This window comes from Eurytemora carolleeae, unplaced genomic scaffold, assembly GCF_000591075.1.
Source record: "Eurytemora carolleeae unplaced genomic scaffold, Eaff_2.0 scaffold385, whole genome shotgun sequence".
In the NCBI taxonomy this organism is placed as follows: Eukaryota; Metazoa; Arthropoda; class Copepoda; order Calanoida; family Temoridae; genus Eurytemora; species Eurytemora carolleeae.
In genome coordinates this window covers 37,579-61,407 of record NW_019396304.1, presented here as the reverse complement: position 1 = coordinate 61,407, position 23,829 = coordinate 37,579, and the positions used below count along the sequence as shown (strand labels likewise).

At 35.1% G+C, this 23,829-nt stretch overlaps 2 protein-coding genes across 5 annotated transcripts; one reads left to right on the top strand and one right to left on the bottom strand.

Moving 5' to 3' along the window:
- Positions 1 to 2,890: 2,890 nt before the first annotated feature.
- On the bottom strand, positions 2,891 to 13,876 carry LOC111700558 (pyridoxal-dependent decarboxylase domain-containing protein 1). 3 transcript variants are annotated; one of them, XM_023471525.1, is made up of 17 exons: positions 13,670 to 13,876; positions 13,040 to 13,301; positions 12,464 to 12,589; positions 10,744 to 11,001; positions 10,108 to 10,255; positions 9,016 to 9,094; positions 8,566 to 8,682; positions 8,102 to 8,211; positions 7,770 to 7,957; positions 6,937 to 7,043; positions 6,165 to 6,244; positions 5,758 to 5,847; positions 5,345 to 5,559; positions 4,802 to 4,993; positions 4,321 to 4,456; positions 3,475 to 3,539; positions 2,891 to 3,014 (listed from the first exon to the last, which is right to left on the bottom strand). In XM_023471525.1, exons 1-16 carry the CDS (start codon positions 13,806 to 13,808, stop codon positions 3,510 to 3,512), a joined length of 2,277 nt encoding a protein of 758 aa, XP_023327293.1. In that variant the 5' UTR covers positions 13,809 to 13,876; the 3' UTR covers positions 2,891 to 3,014; positions 3,475 to 3,509. The 3 variants fall into 3 exon arrangements, with proteins under 3 accessions (XP_023327293.1, XP_023327294.1, XP_023327292.1); XM_023471526.1 differs by lacking the exon at positions 2,891 to 3,014 and adding an exon at positions 3,047 to 3,247; XM_023471524.1 differs by lacking the exon at positions 2,891 to 3,014 and having other exon boundaries at positions 3,361 to 3,539.
- A 3,110-nt stretch (positions 13,877 to 16,986) lies between these two features.
- Positions 16,987 to 22,573, top strand: LOC111700555 (zinc finger and SCAN domain-containing protein 10). 2 transcript variants are annotated; one of them, XR_002765006.1, is made up of 7 exons: positions 16,987 to 17,088; positions 17,456 to 18,125; positions 18,196 to 18,351; positions 18,450 to 18,929; positions 19,005 to 19,146; positions 19,679 to 21,724; positions 22,143 to 22,573. XR_002765006.1 is itself a non-coding variant. In XM_023471515.1 (6 exons), exons 2-6 carry the CDS (start codon positions 17,550 to 17,552, stop codon positions 19,837 to 19,839), a joined length of 1,515 nt encoding a protein of 504 aa, XP_023327283.1. In that variant the 5' UTR covers positions 17,188 to 17,206; positions 17,456 to 17,549; the 3' UTR covers positions 19,840 to 21,556. The 2 variants fall into 2 exon arrangements, 1 of the variants encoding a protein (XP_023327283.1); XM_023471515.1 differs by lacking the exons at positions 16,987 to 17,088; positions 22,143 to 22,573 and adding an exon at positions 17,188 to 17,206 and having other exon boundaries at positions 19,679 to 21,556.
- The last annotated feature ends 1,256 nt before the right edge of the window (positions 22,574 to 23,829 follow it).

The window sequence follows — 23,829 nt, the reverse complement described above, 5'->3', positions numbered from 1 at the left end:
CATAGAACTTTACTACTTGAGTATATAGAACCTCACTCCCTGGGTACAGAGAACTTTACTACTTGAGTATATAGAACCTCACTCCCTGGGTACATATAACTTTACTACTTGAGTAGATATAACTTCACTCCCTGGGTACAGAGAACTTTATTACTTGAGTAGATATAACTTCACTCCCTGGGTACATAGAACTTTACTACTTGAGTAGATAGAACCTCACTTCCTGGGTACATTGAACTTTACTACTTGAGTAGATATAACTTCACTCCCTGGATACATAGAACTTTATTACTTGAGTAGATAGAACCTCACTCCCTGGGTACATTGAACTTTACTACTTGAGTAGATAGAACTTCACTCCCTGGTTACAGAGAACTTTACTACTTGAGTAGATAGAACCTCACTCCCTGGGTACAGAGAACTTTACTACTTGAGTAGGTAGAACTTCACTCCCTGGGTACAGAGAACTTTACTACCTGAGTAGATAGAACTTCACTCCCTGGTTACAAGTACTTTACTCCATGAGTAGATAGAACTTTACTCCCTGGGTACAGAGAACTTTACTACTTGAGTAGATAGAACCTCACTCCCTGGGTACAGAGAACTTTACTACTTGAGTAGATATAACTTCACTCCCTGGGTACATAGAACTTTACTACTTGAGTAGATAGAACCTCACTCCCTGGATACAAGTACTTTACTCCATGAGTAGATAGAACTTTACTCCTTGGGTACAGAGAACTTTACTACTTGAGTAGATAGAACCTCACTCCCTGGGTACGAGAGAACTTTACTACTTGAGTAGATATAACTTCACTCCCTGGGTACATAGAACTTTACTACTTGAGTAGATAGAACCTCACTCCATGGATACAGTGAACTTTACTACCTGAGTAGACAGAACTTCACTCCCTGGGTACAGAGAACTTTACTACTTGAGTAGATAGAACTTCACTCCCTGGTTACAAGAACTTTACTCCATGAGTAGATAGAACTTTACTCCCTGGATACAGTGAACTTTACTGCTTGAGTATATAGAACCTCACTCCCTGGATACATAGAACTTTACTTCTTGAGTAGATAGAACTTTACTCCCTGGGTACAGAGAACTTTACTACTAGAGTAGATAGAACTTCAATCCCTGGGTACAGAGAACTTCACTACTTGAGTATATAGAACTTCACTCCCTGGGTACAGAGAACTTTACTATTTGAGTAGATAGAACCTCACTCCCTGGGTACAAAGAACTTTACTATTTGTGTAAATAGAACCTTACTCCCTGGGTACATTGAACTTTACTACTTGAGTATATAGAACCTCACTCCCTGGATACATAGAACTTTACTACTTGAGTAGATAGAACTTTACTCCCTGGGTACCTAGAACTTTACTACTAGAGTAGATAGAACCTCACTCCCTGGGTACAGAGAACTTTGCTACTTGAATAGATAGAACCTCACTACACTGTTTAAATTTAAATAGATGTGATTCCACTCCCTGATTCAGTAAACTTTTTACTCTCCTTAAAACAAACAAAACCTATTTTGAACGGATTAAAGCAGAAAGAACTGCGACGTGCACCCTGCGAGCCTGAAACTGACACTGTGCACAGATCGAAGCTCATCTTGAGATATGTGCGCACAGGGATCTATATGAATCCTTTAAAACATGCAGCAGATGTGCATTCTTCAGCGCTATTATAGAAATATGTCGGAAATTCAGAAAATTTATTAAAATTTTACATAAATATCTATCTTGATGTTTTGATAATTTATTCATATAACGGAGTTCACAAAAGAAGGTTTTAACGCACACCGAATTTCCTTTTTGTCTCTTGAGTTAACACTAGATATAAAATTGAGAGGAAGATGGAGGTGGTTGTGGGGGGGGGGGCGGTTACACCCTTCATTCCATGGATGAAAATGGTATGGGTGAGTTATCTAGTTTTATGCTTGAGATATTATTAGATTCTATGTACAGTATGTACATTATGTCACAAAAACCACGCGGTCTTTCAAAGTCAAATTCGTTCGCTTTCAAACTTTCCGAACATTTTTGGATTCAATAGTTATTCTCTTGATCAAACAAAAAATTTAGCATAAATCCTAATATTTTGACAAATGTATACTATGTTTATTGTTTATGTATACTACATAAACATTAGTAAACCCCATATTTGGAAGAACATGCAGTCTGCATATACCAGGCCTATGTGCTGCCTAGGGTATACAATACACATGGAGAACCATGGTAATATATAATCAACAAACATTTAAACAAGGAAGCACGCTGCGCTCTTCACCTTTAAGATATATACAGAAACAAACACTTAGTGCAAATATAAGACAAGTAACTGTTTAATGAGTATTAATGAGCAATTCTTTAATAAAAATGCGAAAACTCAACAGCTGACCCGATCGGCCAAAAACTTTTGTGACAGGTCAAAACTAGATTTTTTTCTCCCCAAAAAATCCGCGAAATTTTACATTATTTTTTATGCTTGAGTAAAAAGATGGTTGCAATTAAAGTAAAATGCATAAGAGCTAAAATTGGAGGAGAAATAAACCTAGCGCTGATATTTTTTCATGGTTTATGTATACGACTCTATTATTTCACGTACACGGTACAATCCCTTTAAAGGTACTGTAGGCGTAATCTCAAGTGAACCTCTATTTTAGAGTCGCATTTCCGATTCACACCGGTACCCTTTCATGATCAAGAATCATATCCATAACTTCTCTTTAAAAAGATGGTTATTATCAATTGTGGTTTCTCTTCATAGGTGATTTGCGGATTTGTTTGCTACAGAAACAATGAAATTATGAAAATTATCGATAATGGTACTTTAGTGAATTGAATTCTCTTTTTTTGAAATTGAAATAAAATAAAATTGAAGAAAACAAAATCAAATATATTTAACTAAAATATTTTTGCAAAAAATTACACAGTGACAACTGGAAGAAACAATAACATCACATTGGGTCAAGTGCTGACATCAACCGGAGAAATGCAAACTTTAAAAAAATGGTAAATTTTTGGCTTCAAAGGAGGTGAAAATTTCTAATTTCTAATAAACAATATAATGCAATGTAATACTAGGTTAAAACAAATCATGAAAACTATATAAACAAATCTAACAAATAAAAATACTAAAATTCTATAAATATTTTAAGTGTGCACAGTTGGTACAAATTTATATCATATTTTTGTTGCGCAGTCAATTTCGCAAATACAAAACATATTTTAGCTGTTTACATTTTTTTGGAAAATATGTAACGAGTTTAAATTTTGTCAGAAAAGGGTTTCAGATTGAGCATCGACACTTATAGAAATATAAAAAATTAAATAACTTTACGTTACTCTGACTAATTTTAAATATTTTATAAAATGCTATCCCCTAAAGGTTAAATAATAGATTTTGGATCAAAATATTTGGTTCTTCTACAAAATTTAATAGCAAAAATTGCATTTTTCCTTTAACAATTGATTTATCACTCATCGTCATTAATTTACAATTCTTGTCCGTCCTCAATATGGATCTGAAATACGGAGAAAATTAGTTTTGGTAATATTTTTATACCGCGATACACAGTGAGAACCAGGAAACTTGGTAATAGAAAGACGACTTTAAGACTCCAAATTAACATGAGACGCAGCAATTGTGCAGTGTAAACAGACCCAGTTCACTTAATTAGTGATTTAAAAATATTGTAGCAAAACTATTTGCTATGAACCAATGTCAATTAAACTTAATTCTTACTTAAATTTCCCCTCCTGTAGGTTCAAATATCTGATTAAATACCTGCATCTGATGTTTATAAATATTGTAGTTTCTAGTTTCCCCTCCTGTAGGTTCAAATATCTGATTAAATACCTGCATCTGATGTTTATAAATATTGTTCTAGTTTCTAGTTTCACCTCCTGTAGGTTCAAATATCTGATAAAATACCTACATTTGATGTTTATAAATATTGTCTGTAGTTTCTAGTTTTCCCTCCTGTAGGTTCAAATATCTGATTAAATACCTGCATCTGATGTTTATAAATATTGTCTGTAGTTTCTAGTTTCTCCTCCTGTAGGTTCAAATATCTGATTAAATACCTGGATCTGATGTTTATAAATATTGTTGTGGTTTCTAGTTTCCCCTCCTGTAGGTTCAAATATCTGATTAAATACCTACATCTGATGTTTATAAATATTGTAGTTTCTAGTTTCCCCTCCTGTAGGTTCAAATATCTGATTAAATACCTGCATCTGATGTTTATAAATATTGTAGTTTCTAGTTTCCCCTCCTGTAGGTTAAAATATCTGATTAGATACCTGCATCTGATGTTTATATATATTGTCTGTGGTTTCTAGTTTCCCCTCCTGTAGGTTCAAATATCTCCCCTTCACTTTAGCATCCTCTGGTACAGGGGACAGCCAGTTGTAAAAACTGCCAACTATTGGGACATGTCTGGAAAAAAGAAAATTTTAATAAAAATTAGGTTCTCTTCGCGCTCTTATGCATTGAAAATGGGGTGGATTAAGATTTAAAAACATTTTTGTGATACGGGAATTATTTTTAAGGTCGAAGGTAGATGTTGTGAATATTATCACTTTTTTAAACAGTAATGTATTTTATGCGGAATTTCTTTCACACCTTGTAACTCCTTAAGTTGGGTTTTACTTTACACCAAAGCATATGAGGAATTCAAAGTTTCTTTTGTTATCATTAGCTCTTAAGAAAAAGCAGTAATATATGAAAAAGATTTCAATCTAAAATCAAATTTAAGTTTAATATATCTTATGTATGACTAACCTAAGTATTCCTTCCTGCCAGATTTGATTATCTGATTCTCTCTTTAGTTCGTCCTGAGCTTGCTGAACTCCACGCTTAACAACCTCAGTCATAGTCTGGAGTTGAACCACGGCTTCATCGATATCTCGTCCTGTGTTTAGAACCAGAGCTAGCAGTTCTTCAACATCAGTCTCCATAGTTACCATACCAAACCTAGATATATCCATAGTTACCATACCAAACCTAGATATATCCATAGTTACCATACCAAACCTAGATATATTCATAGTTACCATACCAAACCTAGATATATTCATAGTAACCATATCAAAACTTGATATATCCAGAGTTACATTACCAAACCTAGAAATATCCATATATGTTACCATACCAAACCTAGATATATCCATATTTACCATACTAAACCTAGATATGTGCATAGTAACCATACCAAACCTAGATATATTCATAGTTACCATACCAAACCTAGATATATCCATAGTTACCATACCAAACCTAATCATAAAAAATGGGAATCCGGCTTCGCCTGGAATGGTTATTTACCTAACACACATATAATGATGAGGAGCTGGACCTTCTCCTAGAGAGAAGGCCGAGTCTGTATTTCTCAGGGTTGCAACTAGTTCTACGTTTCTCTGGTTTACTACGCGTAGATCTTCCTCTCCCATCTCCAGAACCTTCCCAGTCTCCTTGTCCACATAGTCCTGGGGGATAAACCTTACTCCGCCCAGTCCAGCCCAGTGGGAGATATCAACGTGCTGAAATATTCAACAAATAGAAACTTTATATTTATATCTATATTGCTTACTTTTAAGATTACTTGTATTTCTCTCCTAGTTTTACTGCCCCCCCCCCCCCCGGTCAATTTTATCTGGAGGGGTCCACTGCACAATCGTTGATAAATCCTCGAAATTTCCAATTATTAGATTAATTGAATGAGCAAAGACGATTGCTACCTGAGCTGATGACTCTTGTTCTATTATTTGAATGAATTTAGATCTTTGAGCAACCGTAGCATTTAGTATATCACATTTCTCATCCAAGCACTAGAAGTAAAAACATGGCAGTAAACTAAATAATGACAGGAAATTAACAACTTTATTTTTCTAGACAAAGACTTCATAATAATCAATATTTAATTGTCTCACTCTTGGCTATAAAAAATGTTATATCAACAGTATATGGTATTCATTTTTCCTTTCTCTTTTATAATCCAGGTAAAAAATAAAACAATGGAATCTTTCATAAAAAGACAAAAAGATGGTTTTGTGTTTGTGCCTCCAAGAAATCCTGCATATTGTTAGCATGGTCCAATTTTGCCAGTCTTATCTTAATAAGATTTTAAAAAATTTATCTTTAAAACCTGTAAAAATGCTGTAATATCTTCCTGTAGCAATCCAATCATTGATACATCTTCGAATGGACAAAGTCTCAGAACATAACCTGAACATAAGAACTATCTCTATATTGTACTCTGTACCAGTTTCTAGACTAACTATCTCTTTATCGTATTCTGTACCTGTAGTTTCTACACCAACTATCTCTATATTTTACTCTATACCTGTAGTTTCTACACCAACTATCTCTATATTTTACTCTATACCTGTAGTTTCTACACCAACTATCTCTATATTTTACTCTGTACCAGTAGTTTCTACGTCAACTATCTCTATCTTTTACTCTGTACCTGTAGTTTCTACAACAACTATCTCTATATTTTACTCTGTACCAGTAGTTTTTACGTCAACTATCTCTATATTTTACTCTGTACCTGTAGTTTCTACGTCAGCTTTCTCTATATGTAGGTTCTATGTGAACTATCTCTATATTGTACTCTGTACCTGTAGTTTCTACGTAAACTATCTCTATATTGTACTCTGTACCTGTAGTTTCTACGTAAACCATCTCTATATTGTACTCTGTAACTGTAGTTTCTACGTTAACTATCTCTATATTGTACTCTGTACCTGTAGTTTCTACGTCAACTATCTCTATACTGTACTCTGTACCTATAGTTTCTACGTAAACTATCTCTATATTTTACTCTGTACCTGTAGTTTCTACGTAAACTATCTCTATATTGTACTCTATACCTGTAGTTTGTACACCAGCTATCCCTATATTGTACTCTGTACCTGTAGTTTCTACGTCAACTATTTCTACAGCAAGTTGACCAGCATCTCGTTGTATAATCTGTCCAAGCCAGGAGTTCAAGTTGTCAGTGTATGGAGATACTCGGGAACTAGATTTTATTTGAACAAATCATTCATATATTCATGTACATATCAGTCATATATTCATGTACATATCATTCGTATATTAATGTACATATCATTCATATATTCATTTACATATCATTCATATATTCATGTACATATCAGTCATATATTCATATACATATCATTCGTATATTCATGTACATTATTATTCATATATTCATGTACATATGTTTGTGTACTGTACAGTAGTGCTATAGATTCCAAACCCAAGTATTGACTATGATTCAAGTATATATGTAGAGAAAGGAAATTTCAAACCATTTAGAGGGATTGTATACGTAATTTTAATTCATTATTTGTAGAATAGCATGACCAATTCACAACGGTACCCTCAGAAGATTTGAATGAGATATTCATTAAAAATGATTATTTTTAGTTGTTGTTATCTTTATATGAGTGCCCGGCGTATTTATGCTACAGTAACAGTTTAGGAAACTGTCCGAATTAAAAATTTGTCAAGCTGGAACAAAGACGGGTTTTCTCACATTATTGATCAAATAAAGGTTTTAAGGAAACCATTGTGCATCAGGCATGATCATCTTTAAATGGAGGATCCTTTGAAATCACAATTCAAAAGTTCCTTTAATATTTTTAAAGAATAGAATGAGACATTTTCGGTATAATGGGATTCAAAATTCTACGCTCTGTTGAAAGGCGGATTTTTGGAATGGTCCTAAATAATATTTAACCTTGTGTCAAGGGTTGTATCTGACATATACTGGAAGGCTATGGCTGGGCTGACCGTCTGAAATATGTTTGCTGGATCTACAGAACCGGTTTGAAGCTCGGAGATTCCAACAAAGTGTGCGCCGGTCGCCTGGCTTAGGATCCGGATACACGACATGCTGCTCAACTTGTTCGTAATCTCTTCAAGCATCTGAAAAAAAAATACTTTGAATACCTGGCATCAGATATATTTAAAATTTGGTGTTATCATTTTATTTAAAACCTTGTTTGGCTTGACATTGTTCTGAGAATTAGTGATAATCCTTGAAATGTTTGTTCAAGTTCAAGGTTGTACCTGGAAAACTCCGCGTATCCGTTCTCTGATCTGTTTCAACCCCAGAGATCTGAGAACACACCACAAGGGAAGACAGCTCAACCGAACTGAAGGAGTAACTACTCCCAATCCTAAAGCAAGAAAAAATTGAAAATAAAGCTTTTAAAAAGTGTCTAGGGACTTATTTTTCGAATCGGATAAAGTAGAAAAGCCACACAAACCAAATAGTTTAGACGCAATAGGGTCCAAATTGAATAAATAGCAAGAAGTAGTGGAACTACGAAGAAACAATAGAAGAACCTCGCTCTACTTGAACTGGCGTACAATTCAAACAATTTAGCCTGTTAGGGTATAGGAACTGATATCAACATTATAAATTGGGCTTCAACTCCTTAAATCGGGGAATGTTGTCCATTGCGGTAGCTTGCCTCTAAGGTCGTTAACGGATTTAAAACACAAAAGTTCCCCCCTGCGCTGAAGTTCACCTGCTAACTGCGCTGCTTCAACGTCTGCTCTGAAAACTGTAACAAATGGAACTGCTGGTATCCCGATCCAACTCCCCAGGGTTAATGTCATACTGTCACACCTCTTCTCATCGTATCCTAAACAACAGACGGATGATAAATTGGCAATAAATCTAAAAATATATAAAAGTGACTGTATATTTATAGAGTGGTTTGTCGGATATTCACGATATATCAATCTTCTTCTCTTCCACATTTTTTATCAGAAAACGGTTTAAAAGCCACAGTTGTGAATTGGGAATGCTCCTTTGTGAATGTAAGGTTACTTGAAATTACGTGAACCGTTCCTTTAAATTAATAATTATGTTGACATGAACAATGCCAGGTAGAAAGATTACCATCAGGGTCATTATTAGATTGTAAATTTTAAGAAAAGTTGCTGTACATGAATCTGTGTGCGTGAAGCTGTACCTTGAGCAGGAAGAAGAGTAAGGGCACTCAGTGCATGTCCCTCCAGGTGTAACCATACATTCCGACTCGAACATATCTCCTGCAAATCAAATCAAATCAAATCAAATCAAATCAAATCAAATCAAATCAAATAGAATTTATCTAAAAAGAAAATAAGCTTTGGCTAGAATATAAACTAAAATATTTACTTTGTTAGTAGAAAATTTTAAAGAATTTTATTTAAAGCTAGGGTAACTAATAGATTGGAGTTTAGTCTAGCTGATACTTCGCTATGGAAGCTAGAAACCTGAACCTAGGTCTTAATATTTGGTTATTTAATGTGAATTAATCTCTAGTTAATTAAAAAAAAACTAGGTCTAGATGACAATATTTAGAACCTGGAGGTTTAAACCAATACATATAGCTTTGTCATGTATAGCCCCTAACTTGGAGAAAAATATAAACCATATCCGCAGTAAAATATAAACCGTACCTGGAGAAAAGTATAACCCTACCCGGAGTAAAGAATAAACCCTATTTGGAGAAAAATATAAACCATAATAGGAGAAAAGTATAAACCCAACTCTGAGTAAAGTATAAACCCTATCTGGAGTGAAGTATAAACCCCATGAGGAGTAAAGTATAGACCTCACCCGAAGTAAAGTATAAAACCTACCAGGAGTAAAATATAAACCCTACCCGGAGTGAAATATAAACCTTACCCGGAGTAAAGTATAAACCTCACCTGGAGTAAATTATAAACCCTACCCGGAGTAAAATATAAACCCTACCCTGAGTAGAGTATAAACCCTACCCAGAGTAAAGTATAAACCGCACACGGAGAAAAGTATAAACCCCATCAGGAGTAAAGTATAAACCCTACTCGAAGTAAAGTGTAAACCCTTCCCGGAGTAAAATATAAACCCCACCCGAAGTGAAGTATAAAACCTACCAAGAGTAAAACATTAACCCTACCCTGAGTAGGGTATAAACCCTACCCGGAGTGAAGTATAAACCTTACGCGGAGTAAAGTATAAACCCCACCTGGAATAAAGTATAAACCCTACCAGGAGTAAAATATAAACCGCACCCGGAATGAAGTATAAACCTCACCTGGAGTTTAGTAACACTCTGGTTGTGGAAGAGTGAAGAATGAACGTTAGCTATACAGACGAGTGGGGTCAATCCTTTCTCTATATCTGATTCAAGGACATCATTTAGCCAGGAGAAATCCTTCTCATTCTCTCCAGGTACAACCAACCTGGGGAAAATAAAAATATTTTATTAATAAGGATATTGACTTTAAAAAGAATTGGCATTTTTTTCGAATTTATGACAAAAATTGCTAAAAAAATTGAAGATTTAAAAGAGGAATAAAATTATTGATAATAGAGGAACATATCGAATATGTGAAATAATTACTAATTAAATGCTTAAACAATGATGAATGACGAATGACGAATGACGAATGATGAATGATAAATGATGAATGATGAATGATGAATGATGAATGATGAATGATGAATGATGAATGAATGAATAAACAAACTAACGACAAGAAGGTAGATGAAAAAACGAATACAAAAATTAATAAAGGGATGAAAAGAAGAATGAAGGAATATTGGGATGAATAAATGTGTTACAGGGTTTTTAGATGTAATGTTGAAACCGTGTTTTAGAAAGAATGCATATGAGAATGAATTAAAAAGTAAAGATTGAATGAGAGGATAAAAGAAAGAATGAATGAACCTGACAGTGGATCTGGGAAGTCCTAACTGTACACAGATATATTCCGCTGCATCCTGGTAGGTTGAGGTAGTGATGTAGATTACAGGAGGAGAACTCTGGAGAACATTGAACCCGTCCTCACTCAGGGTTGGATAAGTGTTGTGGAGAACCATACGGACGGTTCGAACCAACCCCTCTCTGATATCATCGTGACAATGAGAACTTGAGCCAGGGAAATGCATGAGTTTGCTCAACCAGAGAGAAACCTCACCAGCGATCCTAAATACATTAAATTCTACTTTACCTTGCAGAATGAAGAAAACTTTTGAATTCATCTGTACTTAGAAGTATTTAGACAGATTTCGGTTTTGGTTTTGTTGACGCGTTAAAAGATGAAAACTAGTATGAAACATAATCTACAATCACATTTAAGTATTTCAGAAAGGTTTGAGACATTAAAGAAGACCTAGCTGAAACTCTTTTAATTAAATTTCCTAAATTTCCTTTGTGAGTAACCTTGTTTGATACCAAAATCAAAAAGAAAATTGTGTATAATTCTTGATTTTAGAACACTACTAATAATTTCATTAATGATCTTAGAGTGGATCAAATTTCTTTAAAGCTGACTTAATCTATATATAAATTTGGCTTGTCTGTCTGTTTGTTTGTTTGTCTGTTTGTTTGTATCCAATAAACGTCAAAACGGCTGAACCGATCGGGCCCAAATTTTTTTGGGACATCTAGGGACCCCAGGGAAGGTTTATGAATGATCAACATTTCAAATATTTGTCTCCATCGAAATTCGATCTTCATTAAATTTTTGAAAATTTTGAAAATCCGCGAATTATTTTTGTTTTGTTTTACGATGTACACAAAGAGAACATGTTCACAATTAATTTAGAAGATGGGCGCGAAGCGCCCTCTAAGGCTAGTCTATATATAAATTTTGCTTGTCTGTCTGTTTGTTTGTATCCAATAAACGTCAAAACGGCTGAACCGATCGGGCCAAAATTTTGTGTGGGACCTCACGTGACCCCAGGGAAGGTTTACGAATGATCAAAATTCTAAAAAAATTTGTGATCTAAAGTTTTTTATTTTTGTAAAATTTTGAAAATGCGCGAAAAAATATTATTAAATCCGCAAACTTTTTTTTATACTGTACAAAGGAAAGATGTTCACAGATTAAACCACAATTAAAAGTTGAAATAGAAGATGGGTGCGAAGCGCCTTAAAAGCATAGTCTATATATAAATTTGGCTTGTTGTCTATTTGTTTGTATCCAATAAACGTCAAAATGGCGAACTGATCGGGCCCAATTTTTCTGTGGGATCTCGCGTGACCCCAGGGAAGGTTTATGAATGATAAAAATTAAAAAAATTGTGTTTAAAAGTTTTATTTTTGTAAACATTTTTAATATCCGCAAATTTTTTTAAATAAAATCCACAAAATTTTTTTCCTTTGTGTTTTCAATGTTACAATGAGAACATGTTCACAATTAAAATAGAATATGGGCGCGAAGCGCCCTAAAAGCCCAGTGTCCTTATATTAGAAAAATAGGTTTTACAAAGTAGAAACTTCTCTTCAGAATGCGACTAAAAAAGTTCGACTAAGCAAACCAAGTCCTGATAATACACCTTCAAGATTATTTTCTTAAACATTTTAATTTAAAACGGTTGTAAAAGGGATTTTCTATACATTCAATTTCTAGGCTCGACTAAATATTCAAGAATAAATGAGATACCTGTTGGAAAGGCGTTGGAGTGGCACAGTATCCAGGGTTGTAATATAAGCTGAGAGAGAATGCGAAACTATGGATAGAAGAGCAGATCGGTCACACAGCTTAGAGAAGATCTGACCTTCCCCCTCCCTAATACAAACACATATTTATTTGTTAATATGCGTAAATTTCCTTTGTTCCATCTGTGTAAAACATAAACATATGAAATCTATGTCCTTATGTCCAAATGGTTTATAAGGAAAGAACTTCAAAATACTAAGGAACTCAGTCTTTTGCCACAAACTCAAATTATCTAATCCCTATATCTTTAAAAAATTTGATGTAAACCTTTGTTACTTCAAATATGGACTATTTGATCTGTAAGAATTCATAATTTGAAATATCAAAGGTGTAAGACATCAGGTTGCAAAGATATAGAGATTAGAAAATTAGATCGTTGCAAAAACTTTGTTCATTATTCCTCCCTTCAGATGAACAAAATTTTAGAAATAAAATCCAATTTTAAAAATAGTTTCTTTTTAAAACATTAGAAAAAAGTTAACAAGTAATTACGGGTTTTTAATAAATGCATTATGTTACCTATAGATGGAGTTGCTGATAATTCCAAGAACTTGGTCAATCTCCTTTCCTTCTTCATCCAGATCAGAGGGTTCACACTCCTGTAGGGTTTCCCTCTCTCCTCCTGCTACCAGGGTTTCCTCCAGCTTGTTCAACAGGGTCTCTGTTGTACCCTGGATCACGTGGGAATAATCTTCATCATCGTCCTCCTCCCCCTCCTCCTCTTCCTCCTGATCTTCTTCTTCTCCTCCTTCTCCTTCAATCTTATCTCCACAAACTGAACCTAAAATAAACCTGATTAAGAATCATGGGAAAAACAAATAAAAGAAACTTGAGAATTGTAAATTTTGACGCTCTTAATTCACCAATTTATAAGAAATTTCATAACTATAATTCTTTCAACATCTTTTGTGAAATTAATCCCGAATTAAGGGCAACCGAGCTTAAGCTCTTCTGAGCTAATTATTGACCAGCTTTTAAGTGTACAATTCATGGCCCTAAAACTGCTATAATTTATTGTCATCAGTTTCTTAATTTCTTACAAATACTGGCATCAAAGTTAGTATTTTAAATAAACAATATTTTTTTGTATACTCTTTGATTTTTTCTCCCAAGAAGGTAAAAATATGAATTTATGAGAGTATAACCAACCTGCAGCAGGAACTAGACTTCCGGAAGTTCCCTGCTCACTTCCTACTTCCTCTTCAGTTAATACAGGTTCAGGTTCAGAAGCAGTTTCACAAACTTTCGCCGTTTCAGGAACTGATTCAACTTCACATTTCTCCGACATCTTGTCCGAGTCTAACAACAAACTTCTGAAAAAATTTAACTGGGGTAAGTCTTGAAAATCTTAACTTCTTTGACACGTAGGTCGTGGAGGTACCCTGAGAAATATGAAACACCTGTAATCCGTCCCACCTGGATAAAAACATCTGTTGTAAGACTAAACCCTATTCAACAAACAATCTTTTAATTGTTTAAGGATTCATTTCTCATTACTATAAATTGATAAATTTAAAAATTATGATCAATTTCTCAAAAAATTTGCAACTAATTTAGTGAAACGATATTGAAATAATAAAAATGATTCCCCTTTAAAAATACATTTCTTGTCAACAAGATTTAATATTAAATTACCAGGAACATGCGATAGTAAATTTTATTATTTTGAATTGTGTGAAAAACATATATCTTTATTTAATATATATCATTCGAATTTAATTGTGTTATTGAAGTCAAAATGGATAATTTATCAAAAACAATCAAGATAAAAGAATATTTTTGTTTTAAAAGTTAACTAAATTTAGATATTTTTCCTATTTTCACTTCTAACTTGTTTCATCTTAACACAGTATAATCTTGTGATGTAAAATATTCTGCTATTATTATAAATATTGTATACGTATACAGACAGCCTAGTCCAGTTTTGTGTTCTGACATTTATGCATGGATACTTTAATGATAACCTTCCCTCTTCCTTCCAAATTATGTTTAAGTCTCTAGCTGAACCGAACAGAAGAAAATCATATAAATTAGAACGGGTTTTAGACAAAAATCTAGAAACCTTTCCGTCCGCAATGTTTCTTAAATTGTGGAATGCAATTGAAATTGACCTTAAAGAAACTAAATCTGCAAAAATATTTAAAGAAAGAGTCAGGCGCGCAACTAAGGGGGCCGGGGGGCCAGGCCCCCCCTAGCCTGAAGGGGGGCATGCCCCTCCCTTAAAAAGTCTTGCCCCCCCCATGAATCCTGACCCTGAGGAAATTCAAGAGCTCTTATCGTAAAATAAAAAAAGATAATTGAACTTTAGTTTATTGAGCTTATAGTTCAATCTAAAGCTAAAAAAAACTGAAACTTTATTAGGTTATTTATTAGGTTATTTGTTAGCCAATTCCTTAGACGCTCTACCTTTGGTAGAACCATAGTCACACTATGGTTACGCTTTACCAGAGTAGTGTAGATAGATAGATACGACCTATTGTTGTACCTATGGTTAAATGAATAAGAAATTGGCCATGTGTTTCTGTATCCACCATCCTTAACACCCTGCATTTTAATTTATCTTTAAAGTAATCCCACTGATCTCACCCTGCCACAGATCACGTGACAATCTCCTTCCTTCCAATCAACTCCTTACCTATCCAAAAACATAACTTGATGTGTGTAACCAATTATATTCAGTATCGTTAACTAACTTAGGGCAAACCACTTAAAACAATCTACCGTGGTTAGGCGGGTCCAAACGGCAAAGTAAATTGCATAGGTAAATAAATAAACAGAGATATATCTATGGTAAATTGTGATTGCGCATGCTTTGTAGTTGAATAAAAATATGAAATATGAAACACGTCTTAAACTCTAATATTTTAATCCCCATATTTTTGGAACCTGGTGGCGTAAACATTCAATATTTCCAACCTTGACTTTTAAATTTACTTTAATTTATAGGCTTGAAAATAAAATGTCTACTTCGAATACACATGTAGATTGTTGGCTGCTAAGAGAAGGAAACAAAAACAAAAATTTGAGGCAAGTATTTAGTTCCTTTTCTAGAGTCACACGATTTTATTGAAGACTAATCAATTAGAGAACGGTTTTGATCAAGTTTTCTCTTTTAATGCTCAAATCATATCCCTGCTCGGGTTCATATATTTCGCTCATGCTTCTGATACATTTTCATCAGATCTAGCGGGTTCAAATCCACCACGGCCTGTGGCTATACAGTCTATCTATTCCTTCTATAGGTTCAAATATATAAAGCTCTGCATATTAAAATCTATCCCAGCTCTGGATTCAAATCTATCCCTGCTCCGAGTGTTTCAATCTGTCCCTGCTCCGGGTTCTCATCTAACTATGTTCTGGATTAAAATCTATCCAATTCCCGGGTTCAAAATTATCCATGCTCCGCGTTCAAATTCATTCGAATTCGAAAATTACTCCTTATTTTTCTTTTAAAAGAGTTGTCTCTATTTAATTTAGTCTAAAGTATTTCTTAAAATTTTGTATCAACAGTGAATTTAGACAAATCCTTAGTCTTTGTCATTGTCAGGGGTAACTTTTAAAACGTAGTTTCATTTTAATTTTGTATTTTCCAAGGGGGGGGGGGTTGCAAGAGGAATACTACCCCCCCCCTGTGTACGCGCCTGCTTTAGGGTCAAATCTATCCCTGCTACGGGTTTGAATCTATTCTTGCTCTGTGTTCAAATCTATCCTTGCTCCGGGTTCAAAACTATCCATGCTACTGGTTCAAATCTACCTATACACCAGGTTCAATTCTATCCCTGCTCCGTATTCAAATCTATCCCTGCACCAGCTTCAAATCTTTCCCTCCAGGTTCAAATCTTTCCCTGCTCCAGGCTCAAATCTTTCCCTGCTCCGGGTTCATATCTATCCCTTTGGATTTGAATTTATCCTTACTCCGGGTTCAAATAAATCCCATTCCCTGGTTAAAATATATTTCTTTTCTGAGTTCAAATCTATCCCTGCTCCGAGTTAAGATAAATTAATATTCGATGGGTTCAAACTAATCTAAATTTTCATATCTAAAATATGGATTCAATATATTATCCAATGTTATTAAATCATTGTTTCGGGTTCGAATAATCCTTTCTCCGGCTTCAAATACATCCCTGCTGAGGGAATTCATGTATATTCTTGCTTCGGCTTAAAATCTAGCCTTGCTCCGGGTTCTCAAATCTATTCTAACTCCGGCTGATCAAATCTAGCCTTGCTCCGGGTTCAAATCTATCCTTACTCAGGCTTCAAATAATCCTTTCAGTTTGCTCCATGTGTTCTAATAATCCTTGATCCGGGTTCAAATATATATTTGCTTCTGGTTTAAACCTATATCTGCTCCGTGTTAAAAATTCCTGCTCCAGGTTCAAATAAGTTAATGGTACAATTCTAACTCTATCCTTGCTCCGGGTTTAAAACTATCCCTGCTCCGGGTGGTATATATATATATATCCCTGGTAGGTTTCTACTCCCCAGCCAGGTAGTAAACTCGCTTCCCGGCACACACAAAGCACGGTACAAAAACAGGGCGTCACTCCAAATAGAACTAAACTCAAGTAAGTTTTCTCTATTTAATAAGGAATAAACTCAATCTAAGTGATAAACTACAATTTTAGACCAATCGTAAACTTTTTGATATTAAAAAATGTGTTTCTGTGAAAAAGTAAAAGTGAGGTTTGTAAGAAAGCTTTGGGTTTCTGAACCAGAATAAATTATTGTAACAAAGAGATCTGTTCTAAGGTCTTTCTTTGGTTGACATAAACCTTTGTGCTCAAACCATTCAATCAATCAGTTTAACTAAGAACTTCAGTTCACTATTACGTTAACTTAATTTTTCAAATTCATAAATACTTATTATTTTTTAATATTTTAAGTAAAAAGATACAAAAGCATTGTTTGTTTATAAATATTTCCATATTCTAGGCACCATGTAACCTGCTACGCCCGCAAAGACTGAAGCTTTCGTTGGATCTCTTTTGTACTTTTATACCTTGTATGTTTGTGTTCGTGTAAATGTATGATGTCTGACGAAGTACCAACCCCTGTCCACCTAGTGGTCCCCTCCGCCTCCCTTAAATCCGTTACTCCGGCCCCTACGGAGTCGGACGAGACGGACGATCTCATGCTCCGTTGGGAGGATCATCACAAAAGTTTTTTCGAGCTTGCCGAGGACCTGTGCCATCAAGAACAGTTTATAGATGTAACCATATCATGTGGAGATCAAAATTTTCCCGCACATAAACTTATTCTCTCCGTGTGCAGTCCGTATTTTAAAAACCTGTTCCTACGAAACCCTTGTAAACATCCGATTGTTGTTCTCAAGGATGTACATTTCAAGTACATGAAGCTTCTCCTAATATTTATGTACCGAGGCGAGGTTGCAGTTCCCCAGGAAGATCTCCATGGTTTGCTCAGAGTTGCGCGAAGTCTCCAGGTGCGAGGATTGGCTGAGATGGGATCTCCGAACCCGGCTCAGATCTCGCCAAGGAAACGCTATCTCTCCGAGATGATGGGAGACTCTGATCTCGATTCCAACGGAGAGTTTTGCATCGACGATGTAAAATCCCGACTCCACGGACAGTTGGAGATTCAGGTAAATAAATTGTTACTTAAATCTTGTGAAATTCTCTTATCTCATAAACCTAAAATTTGTATGCATTCAGGCTGTGTCCGGAGCTAGTCCCAGCTCTCTACCCCGTACTCCTCCTCTATCCTGGAGCAAATATTTGCCAGCTCCATCCCACTTTGATGATCTGAACGCTGCTCCACGATCCTCCAGATCGGAGTCAGCTCCGTCCGAGGATGAGCCACATTCTCAGGTAGCTATATCCCATTTCTTTCATGCTACTAAAAACATGTTTAAAGATCAAAATTATTTATTATTAAATATAAATTTTAATTTTACGTATTTTTTTAGTTTCAAAGTTGTAAACGTGAGGTTCCTGATTCCTGGACTATGGCTGACAGCGGCTCCGAGGATCAAAACCATCAGGTTGAGAATAGACGAGAAAGAGCAAGATCTGGCGACGATCTGCTGCAAGACTATCACGCGATGATGAAACGAGACAGGACGGAACAGAAGTCTAAACTGGAATACAACGCAAAGAAGCTGGAGTATGATGGTAAGAAGGTTGAGGTTGAGGAGAGATCTAAACCTGGATTATCAAACTCAACCTTGTTAGACGCTGCTAGAGCAGCAGGCCTCGAACTACCAACTTCAAACACGGATCCGATGTCGTCAATATCCGCCCTACTCGCCGCAGCAAAGGCTACCGGAGGCCTGCCTCCGAGTTCCTCCACCCCTCCGACCTCCAGCACCACCTCCGGAGCTCAATCCAACCCTGCAAATCAGGGTCTTGATCTCAGTAATCCAGCAGCTGCAATGGCAAATGTCAACGTAAGAAAATAGTTTAAAATCTTATTTTTTAAATTAAATTAATATTTTTTTAAGCTAATGATGTGCATTGTCTAGGCCCAGATGCAGCTGTACTACTACATGCAGAAGCTGCAGAGTGCCGGGATGGGGAACCCGAAGGAGAGGAAGGAGTGCCCTATCTGCGGGAAAACTTTGTACGACAGATCAACATGGAACAGGCATATGCGGATTCACACTGGTCAGTTTTATTTTTTTTTACGGTTCTGGTTTTGTACCTTATATCTTCTAGTATGTAGAATATACACTGTACAGGGCTATTCACAAAGAATGAGACTTCAACAAGACTACTTTACGGAAGTTATTCGATCTTTTTTCTTAGATTTCTGGTTCCCTTCAGCTGTGTATTTACTTATTTCATTGCGTAACTAGTTCAAATATATTTTCAAGGCAGGAGAGAAAGTTTAGCATTAAGATCTTCACATCGGAAGAGTTTATGTCGTCATTAAAGTTTTATTCTTATTGGCTAACCCTGTAGTATCCTTTTTTCCGTTTGCTCTCGATGATTTGTTTTAAATTCCGGTATTATTTTTTTCTTCATATTTTAAAAAATCTCATCTAAATTAACATATCTGGTCCCTTCAGTTAGAGTCAACGTATTCGGAATAAATATAGTTTAAATTTAATTAATTAAATTTATTTCTTCAGTCCTAAATCCATATTGTTCGGATTAAATTAGTCCATGTTCTCAATCCTAAATCCTTAATGTTCAGGTGAGAAACCGTATCCGTGTCGGTACTGCGGGCGCAGATTCCGCACAAATTATAACAAACTTGGACACGAGAAGAAGTGCCCTGACCGGCACGCCAGGGCTCTCCTTCAGCCGGCGCAACCCGAAAGTACGACTGCAGTTCCTAATGTTGTCTACAGATAGTACTGCTCAATCCACAACATGAATCTCGTATCTTGAAACTTGCAGGTTTCAGGACTACGTCTCAGAATCTCAGGATGTTCCCCCATATCTCCTCTCTCTCTCATATACCAGTGAATAGTTTAGTCTCAGAACACGGAGAAGTATTTTTATTGTAATCTTGAATCAAAAGCTAGAAACGGCTGCTCGGAATATGATCTCTAACTTTTGGAAAATTCCATTGAAACCAAATCAAATCATCAGAAGATATTGATCTCTGTTCCTATGTATCTTTAGACCAGGAGAAATCCGTTACGACCCTGAAATCCCTGTTCTCCCTTTTCTTTTCGGATATCGTCTTGGTTCGAATATCTCAAAACGGAAGAACCGTCCTGAAACTATTTATCAAAACTGCTCCTTAACTCCAATACAAGACAGTGAAGGTCTTTATTAAATGTTTGCTCAGTCAATGTTCCCTTGCTGCTCATATCAGATTCATGACTCCTCGTGGTCGAATTCTACTGCTGAATGTTGCCCTTTCTCATAAAATTATGCAGTTTAACTGATGAATATTTGATCTCTTGCAAAATTTCAACCCGCGCTCAGATTTGCAATAACTTGTAAAAATCAAATTTAATGTCCCGTATAAAAACAGTGCCAAGCTGATCTTCTAAAGATCGGCCATTCCGAGCTATGCATCTTTTATACATTTTTCAAAACCGTGTTGATCTCAATTTATAAAGTTTCAAGCCAAAACATATCCTATAAACTCAAACTTAGAAGATTTGGTTCTGTGCACATCCAATGCGCACGAAACCTTCTTAGAAAAGTACAAGTTTTCATGTACCGAACTGTACAAGTCTGGATGTATGAATATCTTTAACCGTACTAACTCCGGTATCTGCTGAACTGCAGACGTAGTTGTGCGGTAAAGAACGGAATGATCGATGGAATGTTTATATTTTTATATAGAATGTTTAGTTTTAAGGAAATACTGAAAAGGATTTTTTTCTTCAAAGATAAATGGAATCTTTGGACTTATTGAGCTTTGGGGTTAGGACTATAGAACCAGACTACTGTAAGGCTAGAGCACCGCACTAGGATTAGATCACCGGACTACGGTAGGATTACAGAACTGGACGACTGTAGGATTACAGAACTGGACTACTGTAGGACAAGAGAACCGGACTACTGTAGGAATAGAGAATTAGAGTACGGTAGGACTAGAAAGCTGGACTAATGTATGACTGTAGGACTAGAGATCTGGACGTATGACTGTATGACTAGAAAGCTGGACTAATGTAGGACTGTATGACTAGAGAACTGGACTAATGTATGACTGTATGACTAGAAAGCTGGACTAATGTAGGACTGTAGGACTAGAGAACTGGACTAATGTATGACTGTATGACTAGAAAGCTGGACTAATGTAGGACTGAAGGACTAGAGAACTGGACTACCTTATGACTAGAAAATTGGGATAGTGTATCACTCGATTACGACTTACGGACTACTATTAAGTATTACTGTAGTTGAAAAGTTCTTAAATCCTCAAGTATTAGCAGCTTAAACCTTCCTTATGTCAAATAAGACTCAAAATCTCGCTTTTAGGCAGCTAACCTTAAACCAGATATATTTCAGTATTGTCTATTTTTGTTCAATTCAGACAGAATTTTTAAAACTAATTTATTTATAAAAATTATTTATATAAATTTGAACTAAGCCTGAACTTGCCCCTTAAGTATTTATCACGGGACACATTGTAAAATAACGTTCTTTTGTACTTATTCAAACAGTTTTTCCTTTTGTGTACAGAATTATACCTGGAGAAGGTTTTGTAAACCTTCTCTTTGCTCCGATACTGGTGAAACCTGTGTTCCTTATTATATTTTAAACATGAAATACCAGGGTAACTTCACCCCCTACCAGGGGTTCGGATTATTCAACTTCAACCCATTTTTATTGTGCTTAGATCAGTTGCCTTTTTTGTTTTTTATTATTTTCTAAATAAGGACTTCAGTCTTTGCCACAAACTCTGAATTTCTAATTCCTATATCTTTGCAACCCAATGTCGTAGACCTTAGATATTTCAAACTATGAATTCTCTTGGATCAAATAATTATTTAGAATATCCAAGGTTTGCACAGGTTGCAAAGAAATAGGGATTGGAAATTTGGATTTGTGGCAAAAACTCGGTTCCTCTCCCAAATTTTCAAAAAACCTCGCCCTGTATCTGGGATCCGTAAACTTTATTCTCTCAAATATCAGGGTCCAATGCTAATCATTCTCCGAACCCTTAATCAATTGAAACTATAATATCTAAACAGGCCAAGTTGCATGTGAGAACAGTTGAGTGTGATTTAAAAAAATACATTTAAAAAATCTTTAAAAATCCAATATGCAACTTGGCTATGTAAAATCTCTATTTTTTCATTTTTCTAATCTCCAATGGGGCCAAAAATAACCCTCCGAATCATTTCGGATTAACAATTAAAGAAAAAAGACAATTATTTATATATTCAACTCGAGCTTTTCATGTATTCTCTTGTTTGTGCAGGATGTCTATGCAATTATTGTAAAGTGAAACATTTCTTTGCTTTTAGCGGTCTTTTCGACCTTTTTTTATTTATTGCAATAATCCCAAGTATTTGTATTTTGTAGTCTTCCTGGCTTTATAAAGTTTTCTACTGTTTATACCACCATCTTAACTTTATACCTAATACTTTTTTATCAATAATAAAAAGACAAAGATGCCTGATTTGAGAATATTTTCGGAGATAAGAGTGAAAGATATTATACAGAGACAAGATTACCCGCAAACGATGAGACTTGAAAGATGACTGTACGGAATTTACACTATCATTCATAATTCTGTAACTATAAACTTCTTTCTTTGCTTAAACCGCAATAAGGCAAATATGCATATATATGTATTATATATTCATGACAGAAAACTGGATTTAACCTTAATATCGTGATATATTTGAGTTTGGTAGTCTTTACATCTTGTCTTTTGAAGGTAACCCTGTAAACAAGAGAGACCTTGGTAGAACAAATTTCAATTTGAAATTACTTTTTATGCGAAAGTAGGAAATACAGGTTGGATAAAAGAAATAAAACAAGTTGCATGCAACAGAGATTAAAACAGATGCAGTATAGAGATTAGAACAGTTTAAGAAATAAAATAACTTGCAGAGGTTAAAACAGCTGCTGAGATTAAAGGGAGTGTTCGCGAAAAATGAAAGTGGGTATAGGCTTAATGCGATTAAAAAGCACTTTTGATCGCTACTAATCTTACTTCTATCTGTTGCGTCTATAAGGAGAAAATTGTCAAAGACGTCTCATACCGAATAACTTAGCGTCCATAAAAATTGAGAAAATTGCAACATAAGTCTTAGACCTTAAAAAATCAATTTAATTTCAAACAAATCATTCAGATAAATTACAACCTATAGTCATCGATTATCTTTCGCCACATTCGTATATAGTTTATATTTTATAATATTTTTGATTTCGTTTTTTTAAAGATAATTCTCTGGCGCTGGATTTTCGAACATTCCTGGAAAATATGAAAATGTCGTCTTCACTATCAAAAATCCTCGAAACAGGAATAAAAGTAACTATCAGTTCATAAATAATATAAAATATTATGAAATATCAACTAAATACGAATGCGTCGAAAAATTATCGATGATTATCGGTTGTAATAACTGAATGATTTGTTTGGAATTAAATTGATTTTCTTTACGATCCGAATTATATATGTAGCAACTTTCTGCATTTGTATTGACGTTACGTTCTTCGGTATAAGTTGGTTTTAACAATTTGCTCCTTATAGACGCAACAGATAAAAGTAAGATTAGCAGCGATCAAAAGCGATTATTTTTCGCATTAAGCCTATACCCCCTTTCATTTTTCACGAACACTCCCTTTAAAACTGCTGCAGTAAATAAGATATTTGCCGAGATTATAACAGTTGAAGAATTAAATATTTTCGGAGATTAAAACAGTTGA